The sequence below is a fragment of the Vombatus ursinus genome, unplaced genomic scaffold (genome assembly GCF_900497805.2).
Source record: "Vombatus ursinus unplaced genomic scaffold, bare-nosed wombat genome assembly UNPS02014769.1, whole genome shotgun sequence".
NCBI classification, from domain to species: Eukaryota; Metazoa; Chordata; class Mammalia; order Diprotodontia; family Vombatidae; genus Vombatus; species Vombatus ursinus.
The window spans coordinates 2,543,291-2,566,944 of record NW_020954547.1 but is presented as its reverse complement, the minus strand read 5'-3'; the positions used below and the strand labels follow the sequence as shown (position 1 = coordinate 2,566,944).

Here is a 23,654-nt window from a genome sequence, read left to right as displayed (position 1 = left end):
ACATTTGAACTCCAGGTGTTCCTGACTCCAGGTCTAACATTATCCACTGTGCCAAATCCTAGAGGCAATAAGATACTATTGGAGCTTATTGAGAAGGTGAATGAAATGGTCAGCCTGTGCTTTAGGACTATGACTTTTTCGGTTTTCTGGACTATAGATTTGAGAGGAGAGAGACTTGAGGCAGAGATCCAATTAGAAAGCTACTCAGTAATCCAAGCAAGACCTAATGAGGGTCTGAATGAGAGGAGTGGCTTGTGTGAAGAGAGAGAAGGGAACGGATTAGAAAGATGCTATGGAGGTAAAAGAGTTGGCAAGTGAATGGGTATGTGAGATGAAGGAGTGTAGGGAGTCAAAGATAACTGAGGTTGTGAATCCTGGGTAACTGGAAAAGGAAACTACCCTATTTTTTATCACCATCATCCATCTATTATTTACCATGCCTACCTACAACTCTGTTCTCTTTTTTTTTGTATATCCCAATTTCCTGATCATATGTGATGAGTTCCTTTGCCCTTCCCCCAAAAGAAAATGGTCTGTTCAAGTCATAATCTGAACCTATGATGTGGTGTGTGCCTATCTAATAAAACATGAGCAAATTAGTTGTTCTTGATTCCTGATTAGCATGATAGATCATATAGATGAGAAGACAGGCATGTATCAGCAACTAAAAGTGGTAGCTTATTTGAGGGATATCTTTGGGATTTATTAGGTTTAGCAAAAAGAAGTCTGAAATTTTTGTTTTAAAGGTGACTTCATGCATATAAAAGCAAATTAAAATTGGCATGAATGATGTTGCACAGCTAGGTGGTGCAGTGGATAAGGTACCAAACCTGGAGTCAGGCAGACTCATCTCCCTGAGTTCAAATCTGACCTCAGACTTTTCCTCGCTGTGTGACCCTGGGCAAGTCACTTAACCCTGGTTTCCTCAGTTTCCTTATCTGTAAAATGAACTGGAGAAGGAAATGGCAAACCATTCCAGTATCTTTGCCCAGAAAACCTCAAATGGGGCCATGAAGAGTCAGACAGGACTGAACTGGATAAAGGAAATGTCTAATGGGCAATTGGTAATGTCAGGTTGAAGGTTGTGGGAGATAGTGTCGGTCGTCAAGGATTTATTAAGTGCACACTGTGTGCCAGGTGTGTTAGAAATTAGGCCTTGTCCTCACATAGGTCACAGTCCAGTGGGAGGCACAGTATGGAAACGACTCTGTGCAGACAGATATGTGTGTGTGTGTGTGTATATATATGTGTGTGTGTGTGTATATATATATCTATACAGGGTAAATTGGGGGTACTAAAGAGAGGCAAATAATTAGCACTAGGGGAATTGGGAAAGGCTTCTTGAAAAGGATGGAATTTTAGATAGAACTTGAAGGAAACCAAGGAAGCCGAGATGAAGGATAAGCGTTCCAGGCATGGGGGACAGCCAGTGGAAAATGCCCAGAGTTAGGAGACAATGTCTTGTGTGAGAAATGGCAAGAAGGCCAGTGTTACTGGGAATCATCTCCAGAAAGATGATAGTAAAATGTTTTGTGACCCTTAAAGCATTGTAAATGCGAGCTGTGATAACAAAGTTTTCCTTTGTGTTGAGCCAGCATATACCTACCTATAACTTCTTTCTACTCATTGTCCCCAGTTCTGTGCTCAGCAGCAGTGAGAAGATCCCTTTTCTCCATGAGAAGTCTTTAATATAAATCCATCAGTTACTCTTCCCATTTACCACCTCAGTCCCCAAGCCTTCACAGAATGTTGTAGATAGAAGGGAACTTGCAGACCATCTAATCCAACCCATACCAGAAGCAAAGTGCCCCCTACAGCATGGTCAACAAAGTCATCGAACTTTTTCACGAAGATGCCCAGCGAGAGGAAAGCCACTTCTTCCCGAGGCAACCTGTTCTGCTTTGGGAAAGCTCTAATTTTTGGGATGTTTTTCCTTATATAAAAGCTAAAAATATCTCTTCACAGACTTCCTTCCACACCTTGAAGTAGTGGTGGCTGACATTTACATAGCATTGTAAAGTATCTACAGTTTTTTTACATGCATGATCTCATTTAAATCTCATAACAGGACTAGGAAGTATAAGTACTTCAGGTTTTGTTATCCCCATTTTACAGATGAGGAAACTAAGGACTAAAGTCTTTAAAACATGTTCAGAGCAGATTAAACATATCCGCTGTAATAATGTAATCATTATTTGTAAAGTGACAATCTTCATGATAAATGCAAAGGTAAAAACTTCCACCGGTGTCATAAAATTATTGAAGCCCAAATCGAGATTTTAATGTACTTTTATAAGTACTCTGCATATAAATATTTGAAAAAATGTGCATTTGCGCCTTTAAAAAGGGCTCTTCAGCTGCTCAGGTTAAGTAACAAAATACTACTTTTAAAAATATTCATCTTCAGTGCCTCAGCTCCTGTCTTTAATTCCTGGAAACAACATTTTTTTGTATAGCTTACAAATATGTATTACTATTGTTTCTTTTAAAGAATAATTACATTTAAGTAACTTAGAGTAAGTGTACTTTGTACTGTTGTATTTTAGATGACTATTTTGACTTTTTTCTTATAATATTTTTGTTTCCTATTTCAGATGGCAAGATTATTTTACCATAAACCCCAGTTTGCCATTTTAGATGAATGTACTAGTGCTGTTAGTGTTGATGTAGAAGGCTACATTTACAGTCATTGCCGGAAGGTAAGGGTCAGAGTATTCTTTTTTTTTTAAATTTTGAGTTCCAAATTCACTCCCTCCCCCCTTCCCCTCTGTTACCCCTCCAGAAGGAAAGAAAAAAACATCAAGAAAGTCCAAAGGGGATACTTCAGTCTGTACTCATTGTTCATTAATTCTCTCTCTGGAGGTGGATAGTATTTTTCATTATGGGTCCTTTGGAATAGTCTTGGATCATTGTTTGAACGGAGTAGCTGAGTTTTTCATAGTTAAACATTGTTACAGTATTGCAGTATATACAGTGTTCTGGTTCTGCTCACTTCGCTTTGCATCAGTTCATGTAACACTTCCCATGTTTTTGTAAAACTAGCCTGCTCTTCATTTCTTATAACACAGTAGTATTCTATGACATTCTGTCACATCCCGTGACTTGTTCAGCTGTCCCCCAGTTGATGGGTATCACCTCAATTTCCAATTCTTTGCTACCACAAAAAGAACTTCAGTAAATATTTTTGTACAAATAGTTCCTTGTCTCTTTTCGTCGATCTCTTTGGGATACAGACCTGGCAGTGGTATTGCTGGGTAAAAGAATATGCATAATTTGAAAGCCCTTTGGGTGCAGTTCCAGATGGTTCTCCAGAATGGCTGGATCAGTTCACAGCTCTGCTGGTAGTGCATTCGGGTCCGTATTGTTCCATATCCCTTCCAGCATTTGTCATTTTCTTTTTCTTTCATGTTAGCCAATCTCATAAGTGTGAGGTGGCATCTCAGAGTTGTTTTAATTTGCATTTTTCTGATCAGTAGTGATTTAGAGCATGTTTTCATGTGACAACTGATAGCTTTGATTTCTTCTTCTGAAACTGCCTGTTTATGTCCTTTGACCATTTATCAACTCGAGAATGGCTCTTATTTTTGTAAACTTGGCTCAGTTCCCTATATATTTCAGAAATGAGTCCTTTATCAGAGAAATTTGCTGTAGAACTTTTTCCCCAGTAGCCTGATTTCTTTCTGATTTTGGCTGCAATAGTTTTGTTTGCGCAAACGCTTAATTTCATGTAATCAAAATTATTGATTTTACTTCCCATGATCCCCTCTATCTCTTGTTTGGTCATAAACTCTTCCCTTATGCATAGATCTGACAGGTAAAATTTTCCACACTCTCCTAACTTACTTGTGATATTTATCCTTTATGTCTAAATCATTTATCCATTTCATTCTTATCTTGGTATACAGTGTGTGATGTTGATCTGTGTCTAGTTTCTGCCAAACTGCCTTTCAATTTTCCCAGCAGTTTTTGTCAAATAGTGACTTCTTGTCTCCAAAGCTTGGGTTTGTCATACAATAGATTTTCTATGATCATTTACCACTGTGTACATAATCTGTTTACAAGATTGTTTTCATGATTACCACTTTGTAATATAGTTTGAAATCTGGTACTGCTAGGGCCTCCTTCCATCACATTTTTTTTTCATCAGTTCCCTTGATATTTTGATCTTTTATTGTTCCAGATAAATTATGTGATATTTTTTCTAGATCTGTATAGTGGTAATAGCTTTCACACTCATTTGTATATTATTACACTGAACTGAGAAATCTAATCAGATTTATTTTCAAACCTCATGATAAGGCTTGATCCGTAGCAGAAGTTTTCATTGATGAAATAATAGCTATTAAAATATCTAAGCAAAATAACTGGCTTTGAAGTTTACTTTTCAGGAAAAGTAATTTATTGGATCTTCTGAAATGTGGTTGAAAGAACTTAGTGCACTTAGTAGATTAAGACCTGACACTTTAGGACTTCTTATCTTATCTTAGATTTTATCTGTACCACCTGAAGCTCTCTTCACTTTAAGCAACAGTCCGAGAAGTATAGTGGACTGAGAAGAGCATGTGATTGTGTGTACATCTGAAGACTTAAGTTCAAGTCCTGGCTGCAGCCCTTACTGGCTCTGTGACTTGGAATAAATCACTTTCCATCCCTGGTCCTGTTTTCTCATTTGTTAAATGGTAGTAATAGTATTTTTATTGCTTAATCACAAGATTCTTTTGAGGAAAGAATTTTATAAATTATAATAAAGACCTACATCAGTATGAATGTTGGTAATAATTGCTATGGCTCTGTTGTCATTACAACAGTGGAACTGGAAAGAGATCTAGAAATTGTCTGATCCAGGATTGGGGAACCTGCAGCCTCTACGCCATATGTGGCCCTCTAGGTCCTCAGGTGTGGCCATTTGACTCAATCCAAATTTCACAGAACAAAGCCCCTGAATAAAAGCATTTGTTCTGTCAAACTTGAAGTCATTCAAAAGGCCGCACCCAAGGACCAAGAAGGCCACATGTGGCTCGGAGATTCCCCACCCCGGATCCAACTTCCTCACTTTACTGGCAAAAGAAACTAAGGCACTGAGAAATAATCTGACTTGATCTCCACATCACACGTTTAGTGGCAAAACTGTCATTAGAATTCAGGGCTTACCCTTAAAAAAATTCAAACACTGTGCTGATGCTAGTTTATTAATGAAGTTGTATCATTTATAAATACATAAATTATTTTTCATGATTTTAGGTTGGTATCACTCTTTTCACTGTGTCTCACAGAAAATCCCTTTGGAAACACCATGAGGTTCGTATTTTTGTTTTTAGCTCACTTTGAATTTTTATTTTATTGTTTGCAAATAAAAATGATTTCAGATATTTTGAATTATTTCATCTTTCTCATTCTTTTAAAATGTTCTATAAAATTCCTTGGAAAATGGTCATTTATTAAGATTTATTGAATGCTGTGAATACAATCCCAGATTACTTTCTTTGTGGGAATTTAGAGTTCATATTATGTGTAAGTCACTGTGATAGGAGAAGGGATTATCGTGGCAAAAATGAAACAGCTCCTCTCCTTAAGGAACTTGTATTCTACTGGAGGTGTAGAACCCCATGACAGACGAGTGTGAAGTTCATTTGAAGCTATAAATGGATTTTTTGTAATTTCTAATTTAATAGTGATTATAACCCCTATAGGAATGTGGCTAAATACAGCCCTTCTTATTATCTGGCTTTGAGAAAAGGGATGGACTATTAAATAGGAATTTGGGAAAGGTTTTGTTTTCATAGTTATGAAAAGATGTTGATTGCCGTCTCCTGCTTTTCTTCATTGCACTGTAAAAAGCTTCTGAGTAGAATGATTAAAGTGTGATCTTTATTGTATAAAGCTCTATAATATTGAAGTGAGGTCAGCATGTTGTGTTGCGTTTGTCTCTGTGCTAGAGTGAAGTCATTGGTATGTTAAAGTAGAGCATCAGTGGTCCCTTTTGCCAGAAATGCACCTGAAACTCTAAAAAAGTTAATTAATTTGAATTCACTTATGTTTTAAGATTAATTTATGTTACCTATTGCTTTTAGGAGAAGAGGGAGCTATGGCAAAATGAAACAATTATTGAGCACTTGATAGGAACAAAGTCTTCTGCATTAACTATGAAAGACACAAAGAAATTTATTATCTACCTGGCGAGATAAGATGCATAAATGTGAAAAGTTAACTAAAAATTACTTCAGAAATATTGGAAATAATTGCTGAATGTTCCTAGTTTAGAACTTTAAAGAGAAAAAGTCTCAAAGTATTCTTATTGAAGTTATTGGTACTGGAATACAGTTATCTTAGCCTAATAAAGCTAAAGAGTTGCTTTAAAAAATAATTTCTAACACATATATAGATTTTATAAAGCCTATTTTTTTCTTGAATAGAGATAACTGTTCAAGTCAAAGTTTCTGTAAAATATACCCAAACATTTGTGTATATCTACAGCTTATAAATATTCTAAGCAATTAAAATTTTTTTAAAAATTTTTTTCTTGGTTTAGAAAAAGCATAGGTAAGTTGCAGATAGGCACTCTCAATAAATAACGAAATAATTGAAAGGCAAGGCAGAAGAGCATCCAGGAGTCTGAAAAATCAAAATCTCACCAAAACATAGGACTGTGAAAAATTTAAAAAAAAAAAAATAGACAAGACTGCTATTCCAACAGGTTCTGTTATTTACCAGTCATTTTTATTTCCTCCTTGAAGAATTTCTTACATTCCTCCAAGAAACACTGTTAATCTGCCTAAGAGAAATGTGTTCCTCCAGCCCTTTTAGTTTCTCATCTAGTAATCTATCATTTTGTATTTTCATAGATATTATGTAGTATTAGCAGAAATAAACAATATATACTTCAAATCACAACAGATATCTCCTTGTCCTCCATACTACTTTGCTGCCTTTGTAGCCCCTGTTTTGGCCAACTCTGTAGCAGATATTTAAACATTCAAAAGAGAAGTATGCTCTCTGACTCCTTTGTTATACTTTGCCACTGTTATTGAGAATCTTTACTTTCATGGAGGCTCATCTTATATGATGAGGTTTTATTAAACAGAGAGAATCTTTTTTTAAACTATCTTCAGGATAAAGCAGCAGCTGAGTTCACTTGAAAAAGTTTTATCTCTTTTCAGTGCATTCTGTCTTTCTCAGTATGGACTTGACTTGCAGAATCATTTGCACTAAAAGTTTGAGTTGTAGTGGAATGAAATATGCAAAAATTTTAATGCAATAAGTCAAAACTTGCTGATACAAGGTAGACTTTATCCTAGTTAATGCATTTTCCTTCTTTCCTACAGTATTATCTGCATATGGATGGGAGAGGCAATTATGAGTTCAAGCAGATAACTGAAGACACAGTTGAGTTTGGCTCATAAAATTTGAAGAATTACAGCTGCTTCCTTGAAATAAGTTCAGAGCACCCATGGAAAAACAAAGTACATTGTAAAATAAAGTTATTAAGCTTGTTTAAAAACAATTAACTCTAGGTATAGAATAATCCAAAACAAGCGGTTAAAAAACATTTAATATTATGTAGGATATTGCTAATTGTGTATATGTTGGTTTAATTATTAATATGTGCTAAGAATGTCCTTATTCTTGTGGTTAAAAACCTGCCTGAATTAAATTGGGCTTAAATCAGTGTAACCTGATTCATCCTGGGATGTAAACCATTTGAAGTCAGCTAATTTGACTTTTGTGGACCTTCTTTTTCCTTCAGTGAAGAAGAGCCCTTTTTAAAATTGGGGTCATCACCTGTCCTGTTCTAACAAGACAGTGCTGGGTTTTCTTTGCCTATCCCAAGGTGCTGGGGAACACACAAAAAAATCATAGCGTATTATGTAAATCTTTCACACCATCACACAATAGCAGTTAGTTGCACAGTGACAGATTTCTTTAGCTGCCACATTTACACTCATTCCTCATGTCTCAGAGTGCTTTTGACTCCATGAAAGCTTCTCTGACCTCTCCTTTTCTAAATAACAAATGTACCCCCTCCTTTTACAGTGTTGGGTTGGTTTGGGAGTTATTTTTGGAGATGTAGTGACAACATCCACTTTGTCTTGCTTACAAGGGTGGTTATTATCTGCTTTACCTTCTCAGTGTTTGGGAAGGTCTTTAGAAATCAAGCTCCACTGTTCAAGAGATTTTTTAAAATTTTTTTAAAGAGTTGGACAAATTTCTGTATCCTAGTAGACCATTCCTTAGAAGTCTGGTGGTTCTGTAGTGTTAACATCTAAGGTATCATAGGAATGCCCTGTGTGAGGGTATTGCACCAATAGGCAACGTGGTCTCTCATTCTATTACCGTGATTTCATGTTTAAAAGAAAAAATGGTCTTTTATCAAAACAATGTGCACATGGAAGAAATTATCAGCGTCCTAGGGTCTAGTTTACCTGTGTGAATTCTGAATGCCTTTTTATTACATTTGGATCATTATGTTTAATTACTCTATCCTGATAGAGAAGTTGATTGCCCCTCAGATACTATTTCTGCAAACCACCCTTAAATTGCATATGTTAACTTATACAATGAGAACTTCAACTAGCATAATCAATATAATTAGCATAATCAATTTTATCCCACTGGGCCTCAAAAAGTTGCTTTTTGTATTCTTGTCCCTGCATAATTCTGCGGATCATTGGCTACTAAAGTGAAACTTGATATACTCATTTCATGAGACATAACAATATTTTTACCACTTCTCTTAGAAAAATTATCTACTTCTCATTTATTTTCTATTCAAATTAAAAAAAAAGCAGATCTTATACAATGACTTTTGTTTGTCCTTTTCACTTTTGATTTGTAATAAGTGTGCTAAATACTGTGTGGTTTATGTAGTGGTGATTTAAATAGCACCCAGAGAAGAATATAAGTGATCATATGCTTCCCAAAAGGCTTACTAAAAACTGGTGGATTTCAGGTGAGTATATTTCAAGTACTCTTCCTATATGTCTCTGAATCTAGAGTCATATTTCTTTCTTTTTTTTTTTTTCTTGGTGAGGCAGTTGGGGTTAAGTGACTTCCCCATGAACTCAGGACCTCCTGACTCCAGGGTCCGTGCTCCATCTACTGTGCCCCCTAGCGGCCCCTAGAGTCATATTTCTTAAAGATGTTCCTGGTATTAAGGAATTCCTACACATGAAGTTTTACTTTTAAATATTATTAAGTCCTTGAAGTGTCTTAGTGTGATAATAGACTAAGGATAGGAAATATCTCTGTTGCTGACAGTGGACTCCTGCTACAAAGAAATAGCTAATTTCTTTTTTCATTTCAATTGGATTCTTTATTAGCTCCTCTTTTATTAGCTGGGGTACACCTAACTATGCTATATGCTTTTGAGAAATGCTCAAAAGTATAAGAAAAGGTTCAAACTCCTTGGAAGCTTAGTTTATTTAGTGTTTAGCATTATTTACATTATTACAATTCATATTATTTATTTAGTGTTTTTCTCTACAATAATACCTTTGCAAGGAGCTCCTGTAGTTTATAAATTGTAGAGGTAGAGATAAATGACTTTATCATAATAGAAAAATAATGTAGCCATTTACACAGTGAAGGTTTATACATTTTTATACAATTCAGTGAAAATTGATTTTCAAGAACTTGACTTCAAGAATAAAACCTGTTCATCTGTATTTCTGGGTCCTGATATAACCTCATACTGATGGTATACTTTGTTCCCAGGGAAGACGCTGAGTTGGCCAAGCATAGAATAGGGTGTTTCAGGGGGAATGACCTTTGGGACTGCTCTTCTTTCACCAACAGACTGTGGCTTTCAGCCACTCTTGTCTCAGTGTAATAAAGCAGCTTCAGAAGGTCCTTGTGCATCTCTAGATGTTAAAACTTTCCAAATTTAATAGCAAGTTACAAGTATAATGGAAACATTCTATAAATGGCAAATTGGACTACATTCTCTTCTCACGGCTGATATAACTTCACACACAACATTTACCTTCTCACTACATTAACCATTTTTCCTTTGGCACACAATCTGTGTACGTGAATCATGTACAATTGTGTGATTTTTCTGGTCACAGCTTTAGTAATTTTGTTTTTAAATGCTACTTTCAGATTGTGAGCTGATTAAAATTTTAAAGCATACAAGGACTTTTTAAAATAATGCCTTTTTCACAAAATATGGTTCAATTTAACTCAATTTAATAGAGTAGCTACTCTGACAGGAAGCAGACTATAAGAAATAGCCCTGGATTTAAAGTCAAAAGTACCAGAGTTCAAATAACCAGCTCTGTCATGACTGGTGTGACCTTGGGCAAACAAGCCACTTAATCATCTCTGAATCCCGGGGGAAAGTGATTGGCCTAGTATAAAGCCATTTGGGGAGGTGGTAGAGTAGAAGGCATAAGGGGAAGTCTGTGTACTTTATAGTATGTAAAGCAGGTATCTGTGTCGTTTCCTTGAATTACCAGCTGGATCCCAGAAAGCTCTTGGCCTGCTACTATTTGACGTGCTGTCAGCAAGAGGGGTTAAGCTTGTGTTTTTTGGCCCCAGGGAGTAGAGCAAGAAGCCTTCAATGGGAATTTCGGAGAGGCAGATTTAGGCTTAAATCAGCAAAACAACTCTGAGGTAGGTACTGCTGTTGTTACTCCTAGCACAGTGCTGTGCTTGGTAGACACTTAAATGTTAGCAGATACAAACTTATTTTAAAAGCATTTATTAAGTAATGAGTATGTACCAAGCACTGTGCATACAAAAATAGCACAGTCTTTGCCTTCAAGAAATGTAGGGCCTATCTTTCTCACATACCAGCAAATCTATAGGAAAAGGGCCTCCAAGCAATGATAGAGTGTATTGATGAGAAAGAGAAGTAGGCTCCACCATCTGGTCCATTGTGGTGAAAGATGGCTGGTAGAGGTTGAGAAGAGGAGCCTCAGGTAAAGCAGAGTGAGTGCAGGTAGATGGACTTGAATGAGGATGTTCCAGCAGGGTCACCAGCCAGTGCAAGCTGATCATTGGATCCTGAAGCCAGATCTCAGCCATGGTCTGTCGGGACAAAAAGGAGCAGAGCCAGCTCTCGTAGTTTGCAGAACAGGAGACAGGGCCTTGCTATGGACCCAGAGCACTGGGAGCCATGGCAAGAGATGGGGTAAACTCTGTCTGGGTCCCCTAGGGTGCCTTGCAGGAGGCTTGAGGCCGGTGCAATCTCCCACATCCAGTGGGGCCTTGAGGAGACATAACCAGCTTCTAGTTGGGGATTGTATGAGGGGAGAGAACATGACCAAGGCCAACACCTGCAGTTATGTACCACCAGGATACTGAGAGGCCAAGTAAGGAGGGAGGTGAGCTCTAGTTACAAGCCATCCTGAATAGCAGGGATAGTGGCCTACAGAGAACAGAGGGTACAAGATCCAGTAGGGCCTACCTGCTTACCTAACCTGTGTAAGATACCAGTGGATGAAGTCTGATATTAGTGCAAAGTTCTAGTCCAAGAACTTAATACTGGAAGTGAGAAACAAAGATCTCACAGGTTAAGAAGTGAAGCCAGAAGAAGAGTTACTCCATCATTAGGACAGAGCCTCAGTCAAAAACAATGTGCTGGCCACCGGGACCTTAAGAATAGCTGGAAGAAATGAAGCAAGGTAGCCTTTTATTGTTATCATCTCTACACACACACCTTCACCTCATTCACAACTTCTGCTTGCCACAGGAGCCCGAAACAAGGCCTGTCTGGTCGGCAGCCCAAGAGAAAAAGATGACAATCACACTGCAGTATTACATTCAGTGCCATTATTTGGGGAAATTAACAGCAACATAAGGAACTGCTGTATTGCCCGATGCTTATTCTGTTTGGCAGTAATTGCCCTGCAGATGAGGCTATTCCTTTAGCCTGAGGAAATTGATGTTGATAAAGCCAGTGGCATCAGAGGGCTATAATCACCCTTCATGATCACCAGCTCTTCGTTGTACAGTGACTGGGGACAATCCCAGCCCAAGACATACATCTGACTCATGGAGACTGAAACCAGGACATTTCCCTCACCCCCTGCCTGGGACGTGGCAGTGAAGTGGCAGATGAACACACCCTCTGGGCTATGCTGGAAATAAACCGTTGTACATCAATTCAGAGGATTCCAAGCTTAGGCCCTGTGTGATTTTGCACACGTCCCAATTCATTGTGAAAGCTTCAATTTCTAAATGACCATATTTGGTCGTTCTCACTGGGGTCTTGTAGATACCTCTGGACTTCATCCTAATGAAGTGATTCTTCACAATATCTATTTGGCCAACCCTGTTTGCCTACAATTTCATTCAGGTAGGGGAAGAGCTCAAGGGAAGTACAGTGGGATGTGCTGTCTTTGACACTGGACACCTGCATGGGATATTCCATGTTGCTTGGCATACCACATCAGGTCATTGCATCTTTTCAACCTATTACAACATTCAGGCATCCTGCCAGACTGATAATTTTAATCTGAGACGCCAAGGAGAAACAGGTAAGCTTAAACAACATGTGGTCATGCCACTTTCCTGTAGCTCCATGGGACTCATAGTTGGTTCCTTGGTGCAGTTTCTGACTGTGGACAATGCAGGGTCTGTCATAGGAGGTGGCCAGGAGGTAGAGGTCCTTATACAGGGCACTGAATTAGCTGGGCAGATGAACTGCACAGATTCCTTACTGACATCTTTTTTCACCCCAAGCTTCAGTGCCTTTCTCCTGGCCTCTTCAAAAGTCCTCCTGTCTACTGTTGGCTAGGTAAGCAATAACCTAACAACTTTGCTCCTGTGGCCACATCAGGACTACAGGATGTGTCCAGGCTTCTGCTGTAACCAAGAGCCATAGTACAGCCTGACACCACACTTGGCAAGGATAGAAACAGGACTGGCAAGGCGGAGGCTGGACTAGTCAAGCAAGAGTTAGGTTGTTTTTTTTTTTTAATGGCATTAGAGCAGAAATAACTCTGAAAGGGGAAAAAATGGAAGGAGAGTAAATAGAAGGTGGAAAACCTTACCCAGGTAGAGGAATCCCTGGAAAGTAGAAAGGGGCAAATAAAAGAGTGACTCAAAGATTAAAAGAATAGAAGAAAATATCTACTATCAGAAACAACTGGCATGAAAAACAAGTCAACCATTGGACTATGAAAACCATGACTAAAAGCCTATACATTGTGTCTTTTAAATAAATATGGTGTAGAAATATGTTAAACTTTACAGGGAAACATGTAGGGAGAGGGAAAAAGGAAAGAGGCCAAAAGAAATGAAAGAGGCTTAGGAGTACTAGATCTCAAAATTTAATACAAAGCAGTAATGTTCAAAATATCTGGTGCTGGTTAAAAAAAAAAAAAGTTGATCAGTGTACTAGATGGGTGAACAAGCCCAGAGACAGTCAAAGATAGTATGCTGTTCAATGAACAGTGTCTTGGCCAATCATAATTTTAGGGAAATGTGCTGAGGCCAACTCATACTAGTTCCAGAGAGAGCCAGTTGTTAAATTTTCAGTGTGAACATTTATTTGTTGTTGTTCAGTCATATCTGGCTCCTTATGACCCCATTTGGGGTTTTCTTGGCAAAGACACTGGAGTGGTTTGCCATTTCCTTCTCTGAATCGTTATACAGAAGAGGAAACTGAGGCAAACATGGTTAAGTGACTTGGCCAGAGTCACAGCTAGTGTCAAGTGTTATTCCAGGCTCAATGCTCTATCCACTGTGCCACCTAGCTGCCCATGAACATAGATGCCTCAGAAATGGGCAAAACTTACAAATCAAGGCTTGGCTTAATGTCTAGTGTCTAGATCAGGGGTGGGGATTCTGCGGCCTTGAGGCCCTCTAGGCCCTCAAGTGCGGCCCTTTGAATCTAAACTTCACAGAACAAATCCCCTTAATTAAAGGATTTGTTTTGTAAAACTTGGACTCAGTCAAAAGGCCACACTCAAGGACCTAGAATGCCACATGTGACCTCAAGGCTGCAGGTTCCCCAGCCCTATCCTAGACTCTAAACTTAAGAAAGTGACAGGAATAACTTCTAATGATTCAAGTTAAACTTAAAGCATACAATGCGTTTTCAGAGAGCTAGTGGTGAAACATTTGCCAGCGTACTCCTGAATGCTTCCCTCAGAAGTGTCGATAGACTAAATGTGGAAGGAAGCCAAGCTACTGATTTATTTGGCTTAACTGGACTTCTTGTCTGTAAGAATAGGCTCTACAGTGGTCCAGGGCAGAGGGGAGGATTGCTTATGGGGGGAAATGCCTTTGAGAAATGGTGGTTGTTTTTTTAACAGCATCAGTAAAACAGATAATATATGTAATAATATATAATACATATAACAATACAACATTTATATACATATGTGTGTACGTGTGTGTATATGTATTTTATATATACATATGTACACATATACATACATATTATATATATGTATATATACATATATACACATATATACCATGGGAGTCAGAAGTGGCAAAAAATTACCTCTCTTGGCTCTGCTCTGGTCATGGGTATGTGCCAATTGTGTATAAACAGAACAGGAAAAAAAAAAGGCAGCTAGGTAGCATAGTTGATAAAGCATTGACATAGTTAGAAAGACAAAACTTCAAATCTGACTTGGGATACTTACTAAGTGCTGTGTGGCCCTGGACAAGTAATTTAACCTCTGCCTGCCTCAGTGCCCTCATCTTTAAAATGGGTTTAATGATAGAGCAGCTCCATCCCAGGGTCATTGCTCAGATCAAATTTGTAAAGCACTTTGTGAACTTTAAAGTGCCAACAAATAAGCACTGTGATAAAATAGCTTTGGGAAGAAAGATAATTTGATGGTTTGTGGACAGTCACTGGTTCACATCTGCAAACATGGGAAATCACCTGAGATACCCAGGACAAACTCCAGACTCTTTATTTCCTGAATGAAGATATGAATCCCTTCTCCATTCTGTTTCCACACATCACCTCTTGGATGCCGCCATCTTTGTCCCCCTTCCCACTTCTTCCCCTGTGCCTCACACTCATTCTACTCTTCACCCTCATCATGAGTATAGTTCCTAGATCAGGGGTGAGGAATCCGTAGCCTCAAGGCTACGCGTGGCCTTCTAAGTCCTTGGGTGTGACCTTCTAAGTCAGTCCTTGGCTTCAGCCTTTTGACTGAGTCAAAGTTTTATAGCACAAATCCTTTTATTAAGGGTATTTGTTCTGTGAAGTTTGGATTCAGTCAAAGGGCTGCACTTGAGGACCTCGAGGGCCACATGTGGCCTCCAGGCCACAGGTTCCCCATCCCTGCTCTAGACCCTTCCCTGTTCCAATGATCTTATATCTCCTGATCTATCTTCACTTGCCTCTTATGTCCAATCTTGAATTCAGGATCTGCTGCTTTATTGTTTCACTAACCATTACCCTGGGATACTTTAAATCTCTGACCTGTTGATGTCAACCTGTTAATCTGTGTAATTCCTCTGGCATCCCTTGACAAAGCCGTGAACTTCAGCTGGGCTCTCACTGCTATTTTGACAGCCCTCTGTCTTTACAGACTCCCTGTCTCATTCCTCACAGTAACAATCCAAGCCCTCGACTCATCCCTAACCCTCCCCCACCTCCACCCCCACACATTTAAAATGAGAATAATAGTAGCACCCGTCTCATATGGTTGTGAGAATCTAAAGCTATGTGTCTGAAGACTTAGCAAGCCTTAAGGTGCTTTAGACATGTGAGCTGTTATTTTTTCAGCCTCCTTTTGTAAAGGAGGCCCAGCGCCGATGAGGAACTCAATCTCAGTTGTGACCTCAAAGCTGTCTTTCTTTTCACTATAACAGCATGAACATCACAGCCCAGAGAGAACACTGATTGCTCATTGTTCCTACCCATTCTTATCTGCCACAACCTTTTGTATTTACCATCTGGAGGTCTCTTTAGTTGTTATATTCTCTTTTTGAATTAAGCTGCATATCCCTCCCACTTCCAAACTGAAGGTGGCGCTACGTCCTTGATTATAATTTGGGATTTTTTTTCCTTTTTTTTTTTCTTTTTTTCTTTATTATTTTTTTGGGGAAGTGGGGGATTGGTTTTGGTTTTGGTTTTAGTTTTGGTTTACTTTCTGTTTTTCAGAAAAATTGCTTGGCAAACTGACTCCTCCAACTGAAAAACAAAAGCTTTTCTTTTTTGAAGACAGGGTCACAAAAATAAAACTCTTTAAATTAAACCTGTTTCCTAGGATTCACCAAGGCCAAGTCTTTACACTTTAGTCTGGAACATACCAAACATAACATAATGGGGGCAGCTAGGTGGCGCAGTGGATAGAGCACCAGCCCTGGATTCAGGAGGACCTAAGTTCAAATGCAGCCTCAGACACATAACACTAGCTGTGTGGCCCTGGGCAAGTCACTTAACCCCATTGCCTGGCCAAAAAAACAAAAACAAAAACAAACCCATAATATAACGATAGGTGGTACAGTGGAAAGATCAATGGATTGGGAGTCAAAGAACCTGTATTTTAATCCCACCTCTGACCCTTACTATCTATATGACCTTAGGCAAGTCACTTAACTTCTGCTGGGCCTCATTTTCCTTACTTGTGAAACAAATTAGACCAAGTGAATTCTAAGATCCCTTAAAATTCTAAATCTATAATCGTGGATTATAGGAAAGTTGATTTTTTCTTACCTGATATTGCTAATTTTTCTCTTATTTTTTGGTGAAAAATCATAAAAGTGGAAGGCAGCTAGGAGGGGAAGTGGCGAGTGGTTGGCCTGGAGTTCAGAAGACCTTGAGTTCCAATCCTGCCTTAGACACTTACCAACTATATAAACCCGGTCAAGTTACTTGTTCAGTTTGCTGAGTCTGGCTCAGTTTCCTCATCTGTAAAATGGAGATAATAATAATACTTCCCAGGGTTTTTGTGAGGCTGAAGTGCTTTGCACACCACAGAGCACTATATAAATGCTAGCTATCATTATTAATATTAATATGAAAGAGTTGAGAAGGAGACGATACTGGAGTGACACAAGACTTGGGTGAGGAATCTATAGAGGTTTCCTAGGTCCATATTTGTAGCAATTAAATCCTTGAGATGTAATTTTCTATTATATGAACTATTGAATTATTTCAGGGGGACAGGATTGTCATAGCATTTCAGAGCCCCATCCAACTTTTAATGGAAAAAGAATCCCCTTTATAACATCTCAAAACTGATATCTCTGACCTGAAAAGAATAATTTACTTTTAAATTGAATTTAATCCATAAGAATTTCATTACTAATAAATATTTTTTGTTAATTTTTAAATTTTAAGCTTAAATCCAAAATGAGAAAAGAAAAAACATTGCCATGGACACAGCAGACCACAAGAGAGAATTCAATATAAAACAATAAATTTCTAATTCAAGAAGACCTATATGATAAATACTACATATTATATTCAAAGCTACCCAGTTTCTCTTTGCTTCCTTGTTGGTTTTCTTTTGTTCTCTACTGTGCACTTTATTTTTTTCCCCTCCCTCCCCCTGTTACCTTAAAGAATGCTACAATTAAGCATGGATGTATATACATATATACATAGATAGCTATAAACATTATATATAATATGACTATACTATGCATATTTCCTCCTATCATCTGTTTCTCTGAAGGTGGATAGCATCTTCCTTCATAAGTTCAAGTCTTTCCACGTTTTTCTATATCAGCCAACTCATCATTTCCTATACCACAGCAATATTCCAACTCAATCGCATCTGTGAAAGGTTTTCCCCCCAATTTTCTGTATTCCTTCCATTCTTGGCTACATAGGTTTTATTTATGCAAGAAAATTTTAAAATAATAGAAATTATCCTTTTTATACTTCAACAATGCTCTCACTTTATCATATAGTTTAAGGTCTGTTAGTAAAATAATTTTAGTAATTTAATTGGGAGAATACTGAATGTAAAATTCTCATTTTAAAATTTATATTGGCTTTACTTAACCATGAACAATAAATATTACTTCAGTTATTTAAATATGAGTTTATTTGTCTAAAAAGTGTTTTATATTTATGTTCATATAGTTCCTGTATCAGTTTTGGCGGGTATACGCTCAGGTATTTTATACTGTCTGGATATTTTAAATGGTCTAAAACAATATTGAATAATATTGCTGACACATAGTGTAGTTTCTTTTAAACTTTTGATTAAATCTATTTTAACTTTAACTTTGTCTGAGATCATGATTACTATCCCTGCATTTTTTACATACTAAATTCTATTCCTACCCTTTATTTTATCTTTGTGTATATCTCTCATTTTTATAATGTTTCCTGAAAGCAACATATTGTTGAATTCAAATTTTTAAACGGCTGTTTCTGTTTTATGGGTAAATTCTTCCTATTCACATTCTAAGCTACAGTTGCTTGTATATTTTCCACTGTTGCAGATTCCAAGGCTTTTGCTTATGCCTGCAAATGCCAGACTTTGGACTTGATCAGTCATGCCCTACCAGTCCTTTGATATCTCACCTCTTTCTGTACTGGGAAAAGTAGCTGTGAATCCTGTAGATTTCCTAAACAAACACTGGACTCCTAATGTGGTCTGATGAGGGGAATATTTAGCAGAACTGAAGTGGGTGCCAGGCTGTGAGCAATGATACAGGGCCAGGCCAGCTAAACCCATTACTTGCTCCTGAAGATTGGAAGATGGTTTGGTTTGGGAAGTGAGTTGAGAGCATTTACTATCTAATGTATTTTTCTAATATTTTCCCTGTGTTTTGCTTTTAAGTAAAATTTCTTTGTTGCTCTCACAATGTACATAACTCATAACGTGATTATAAAGAGGAAGGAGGCCCCCGTCCCATGGAACATGTGTGAGGATGGGCCTGTGAAGTGGCCCATTCCATTGGGATGCATGAGTTATGGTCTCTTGTTAAAGGGCATGTGCAACCAGAGGCTCCTGGTTGGTCCCATGGTTGCCATGATGACAGGAAGTTTACATCAGAGAAAACCGGTTATTGAGCCAAGAAGAGGATCCCACTCACGCTTTAATAGGAGAACATAGAGTCCCTGCCTTCCTCTTGCCTCTTCTTTTTTGAGTGCATCACTTGGGACTCTACTCAACTTACCCTTGGACTCCCAGCAAGGAGAGAGGAGGTTATTTCTATCCTCCTTCCCTCTTCCCCCTGCCCCAACCCCACCCAGCAGCAGTAGAGGCTGCAAGCACAAGGCAAAAACAGTATGTGCTTGTCTAGGTGATCCTGAGATTGGATCTGAAGTCCCCAACTGCCTCTTCTGCTTTCTATTTCTTTCCCTAAGTGTCATGTCAAAGAGAGCTTGAGAGATGAATGTTTCTTTGTGAGCTCAAGAATTCAAGATGTTTAGGGCCGTTTATTCAGATGCTGTTGGCCCAGAGGGGGAAGCTATCTACAACTAGAGCCTTCTTGGAACAAGGTGACCACAACCATGCCTGGCTGGCCAGAAATTATAAAACTTGAGTTTTTGATCAGTGGAGGCAGGTAAAAATGCAATGTCTATCTGTTCAAAAGCCACACAAGTTTCCCCAGCAGTCTTTGCCTCCTGGAAGAATATAATAAAAGTGATGGACTTTGCATTTTGTTTTAAATATGTGTTAAGCCCTTATAGACACTAGGGATCGATATCTCATTCCCATTTGCACTGGTAGGATGGGTCTCCAGAGTGCAGGTGGCTATATCTCCCTTGGGTCCTAAAGGTAACCTGAAAGTGTTGGGGGGTTTCCATTAATGCTTTTGTCCCCAACCCCAATTCTGGTGTGTGTTATCCCTAATTTCAATAACCTAGTGCCAGTTAATATATCCTCATTATTATTAAGACCACTGATTACTGCCCCATTATCACTATCCCTTCAATTAGTAATTAACACCAATTTGCTTTTACAAAGGGATATTTGCTGAGAAAATATAGCAAGAACAGAAATATACATGCATCTTTCCAAACTAGGGGCATATTCTCCCTTGATCCTTAGGTTGGCATAAGGAAGAACTAATCAGGCATTAGGCACATGCCCCCAGGATTGAGCCATAACTTGCCAGTCTCCTATTACATGTTAATGTGCTTATGATTCTTTTGTGTTTTAAACATTTCTTAAATGCTAGAGGAAATAAATAGCTGTCCTATATCTGGTATCTAATACTTTGTAAACCAAATAACTTTTCCAAAAGGGATCTTATTAATCTTTTGGAGGAGACTATAGATATGAATCAAATCTAAACTTCAAGTGATTTTCCCAGAATTCTACTCTGGGACAGAAGGGTGGGGCACAATGAACTAATGAGAGTTAAGAGATTGATGCTGTCTTTTAGGGGTTGGTCTTTCTCAGGCCTAAATCTAAGGAGAAAGAAGGGAGAGGGAAGATAACTAATGGAGTTACTGTATGGAAAGAGACACTGAGATCTAATTGGATGATGTAGAATGCTGGTGAATGAAGAGCTAATTGGGCTGTTTGCCTTGCCCAAAGAGTCAATCTAACTCTTTTGCTGTAAGCTTTGTTCTAATTGGATAAGATAGCATCCTGTTAAATGAATAGTTGACTGGATTTCTAGTGCCCAGTGATGGCCAGCCTGATGAGCCTGAGGGGGAAAACCAGGTTTAAATTCCAGGACATGGAAGGAGTAGAAAAGGAAAGGATTGATCCTATCAACGATGGAGCAGAGATCTCAGAGGGTAGAGTGAAGGAGACAGACAGAGGAAGACAGGGATTTGGGAGAGGTAGGGCTCAGGTAGAAAGGGATGAAGTTATAAAAGCAGGTAGCAGGAGAAAGGGATTTTCACCTAGGTAGGAGGCAGTTCTGAATGACGGGGATCAGAGAAGCAAGAGGTTGGGACTCAGTCATAGAACAGTCAGATTAAGTACAGAGTTGGCAAAAGCTCACAGACTAAATCTTCTCCCAGGTACTAATTACACACAGTTCGATGGTGACTTAGTCATCCTACCTCACAAATGCTTTTCACAAATATGCTTTGTGTTTTCATACCTAGAATGGGCCTCAGCACATAGCAGGTTCTTAATTAATATTTGTTGAATTAAACAACCTTTGAATATAGCAGTTTCTGATAGGACACTACTTCTTTGCTTACATTTATCTGGTTAAATTTCACCTAGCTCCGATGTTCCCACATAGCTTGAGGTAGTCATAGAATCTAGTAGCTTGTAATCATAATAGTTGGAGAAAGAGTCAGACTTTCAAAGGGCAAATTCATTTCTTTAATATTTCAACCTGAGCTGCTGCTGCATGTTTGTTCCTGAGTCATCCAATGCTGTGATGCATATCACTATGAGGGGACCTGTTCGCTGTTTAGATCTCTTTCTTTGATAGAAGACAGAAGGTAACCTGCTCAAAGAAGGATTCGTTTGGTTGCTATTTGAGAAGATAAACATTCAAGAGACTCTATCTGCCTCTGGAAAACCATGTTGCTATGTCAGAGAATAAAGAGATCCTTTGCATAGTCCTTGGGAAAAGGAGAAGGAGCCAAGGGGTATTGCAGTTCTGATATAACTTAGTTCTGATATAACTCTGATATATAATTCAGATATTTTCTTGGTGAAGCCTTTTCCTCTTACTGTGCACTCATCTCTTTTTACAGTTTGTTTTAAAACTTAGAAATTGCTTTGTGATAAATCACAGGTGGCATAGTACTGGATTGTTGGGGATCAGAATTAAGCATAGGAAAAATGAGTGCTATTCATTAACTTCCTGTAATGATCTGTTAGGCTTACTGTGCCCCTGTAATCCTCTAACTTTTGTAACTGGAGCCACTTAACCCCATTCTAGAGGTTTAACCCTGCTCCAGATAGTGAGAACTGTTCTGATCCTAGTCATAGGGAATTTAAAGAAACTTAGGGGCTCAGTACTAAAACAGCCTTGTCATTGCTTCTGCAATGATCCCTTTCCCTGATTCTAGTGATAGAACATTTACTTTGTCCCCTCCAATCAATCAGTCAATCAATAAACATTGTCAAGCACCTACTATGTGCTAGACACTGTTCTTGGTGCCTAGCACAGTGCCTAACTGTAAGTGCTTAAGAAATGCTCTATCTATCCATCCATCCATTCATCAAGCTATCTACCAATCTGTTGATCTATCAGTCTATCTATCTCTTGTAACAGCAAGCATTTATCATGACTACCATGTGCTAGGCACTAAAGATACAAAGACAAAAAATAAAAGCATTTCTACTCTCAAGGATCTTACGTTGTAGCAGAGGGAGACAATATGGACATAAAGAACATGTATATACAGAATAAACAAGTAATTAGGGAAGGAGGGCACTATCAGTCGACAGGAAAGACTTTGAGTAGAAAATGGTGCTTGAGTCTTGAAGGAAAAGTGGGATTCTGTGAGTAGAAGTGAGGGGAAGAAATGGGGGGGGTGGTAAGACAAATAGACAGTAAATGGAATGATGTTTACGGAACAGAAAGAAGGCTGGTTTTGCTACATCATAGGGAGTGGAAAGGGCTGTAATGAATAACGAGTCTGGAAAGATAGGTTGGGGGGAAGAATGTAAATGGCTTTAAAAGCCAAGCAGGTTAGTTTATAATTGACCCTAGCGACAATAGGAAGTCACTGGAATTCATTGACATGGTCAGATCTGTATTTGGGGAAAATCACTTTGGCTTGGATTAGAGACTGGATTAGAGTGGGGAGAAATTTGAGACAGAGACCAATGGGAAAGCTACTACAGTGATCTAGGTGAAAGGTGATAAGGACCTGATCTAAAGTGGTGGTCATGTGAGTAGAGAGAAGAAATATGTTATAGAAATCACAAGATTTGGAAACTGATTGGACATGTGGGGTGAGTAGTTTGGGGTCAAGGATGACATTAAAGTGGAAGAATAGTTGACAAAAATAAGAAAGTTTGGGAGAGGAGCGGGTTTTGGGGGGGGTTATGTCAAATTTGAGGTGTCTCTGGGACATCTGTTTAAGATGTCCAACAGGTAGTTGGTGATGAGGAACTGGAGCTCAGATGAGAGACTGAGGCTGGATATATAGATCTGTAAATCCATGGGAACTGATGAGATCATTGGTGGTGTGTCCCACCCTTTGTCTTAGATCCCAGTTATAGTAGCTAGGTCTCTCTCTTAGAAGCATATAATGCTTCTGAGTGCTGGAAGGAATGTTGAAAAATATCTGAAGTTAGGTGACTTCCTCAAGGTCATACAGCTAATACATGTCAGAGCCCAAGTCCTGAACTCAAAAAATTTCTGACTCAAAGTTTAGCACTCTTTCCTTCTTGTACCATGTTTCCTTCTTCATGTTCTTGCCTTGGTTTTCTTCACTGTCCTTTATAGGAAATGGGATCCTGCCCTGAATTACAGCACCTGCTACCTGCTATCAGGTAGCTAAATGCCTGAAGTTAATTGCCAGCCCACTTGGGTCCTCTGACTCCATGGGTCTGTATGGTTTACAGGTCTCAGATTTCTGTTCCCCCCCCCCAGATTCCCCTATCATCTGATTTGTTCTGTCAACCACAGTTGGGTTATAACATTGAAAGTGACAAGAAGCAATAATTTTAATGAAAAAAAAAAAACATTTGCTAGTGGTGGTACTTTCTGGGCTTTTTTGGTCTCCTTGTTGTGCAGTAATTTATACTGGTTAAACTTCTGGATAAAATTATTATTGTTGGGTCAATGTAATTTTTGTTATTCATTTCCCTTTTAGAAAATTTAAATTATTAGTTTAAACA

At 38.5% G+C, this 23,654-nt stretch overlaps 1 protein-coding gene and 1 pseudogene across 2 annotated transcripts in view; one reads left to right on the top strand and one right to left on the bottom strand.

The window, feature by feature from the left end:
* Positions 1-8,800, top strand: part of ABCD3 (ATP binding cassette subfamily D member 3) — an 87,206-nt gene extending 78,406 nt beyond the window's left edge. For both annotated transcript variants that reach the window (XM_027862609.1, XM_027862608.1), the window contains exons 21-23: positions 2,595-2,699; positions 5,242-5,298; positions 7,323-8,800. In XM_027862609.1, the coding sequence (XP_027718410.1) occupies positions 2,595-2,699; positions 5,242-5,298; positions 7,323-7,400 (240 nt within the window). In that variant the 3' untranslated portion in view covers positions 7,401-8,800. The remainder of the gene's footprint in view (positions 1-2,594; positions 2,700-5,241; positions 5,299-7,322) is intronic.
* Positions 8,801-11,670: 2,870 nt separating this feature from the next.
* On the bottom strand, positions 11,671-14,946 carry LOC114043572 (annotated as a pseudogene).
* Positions 14,947-23,654: the final 8,708 nt, after the last annotated feature.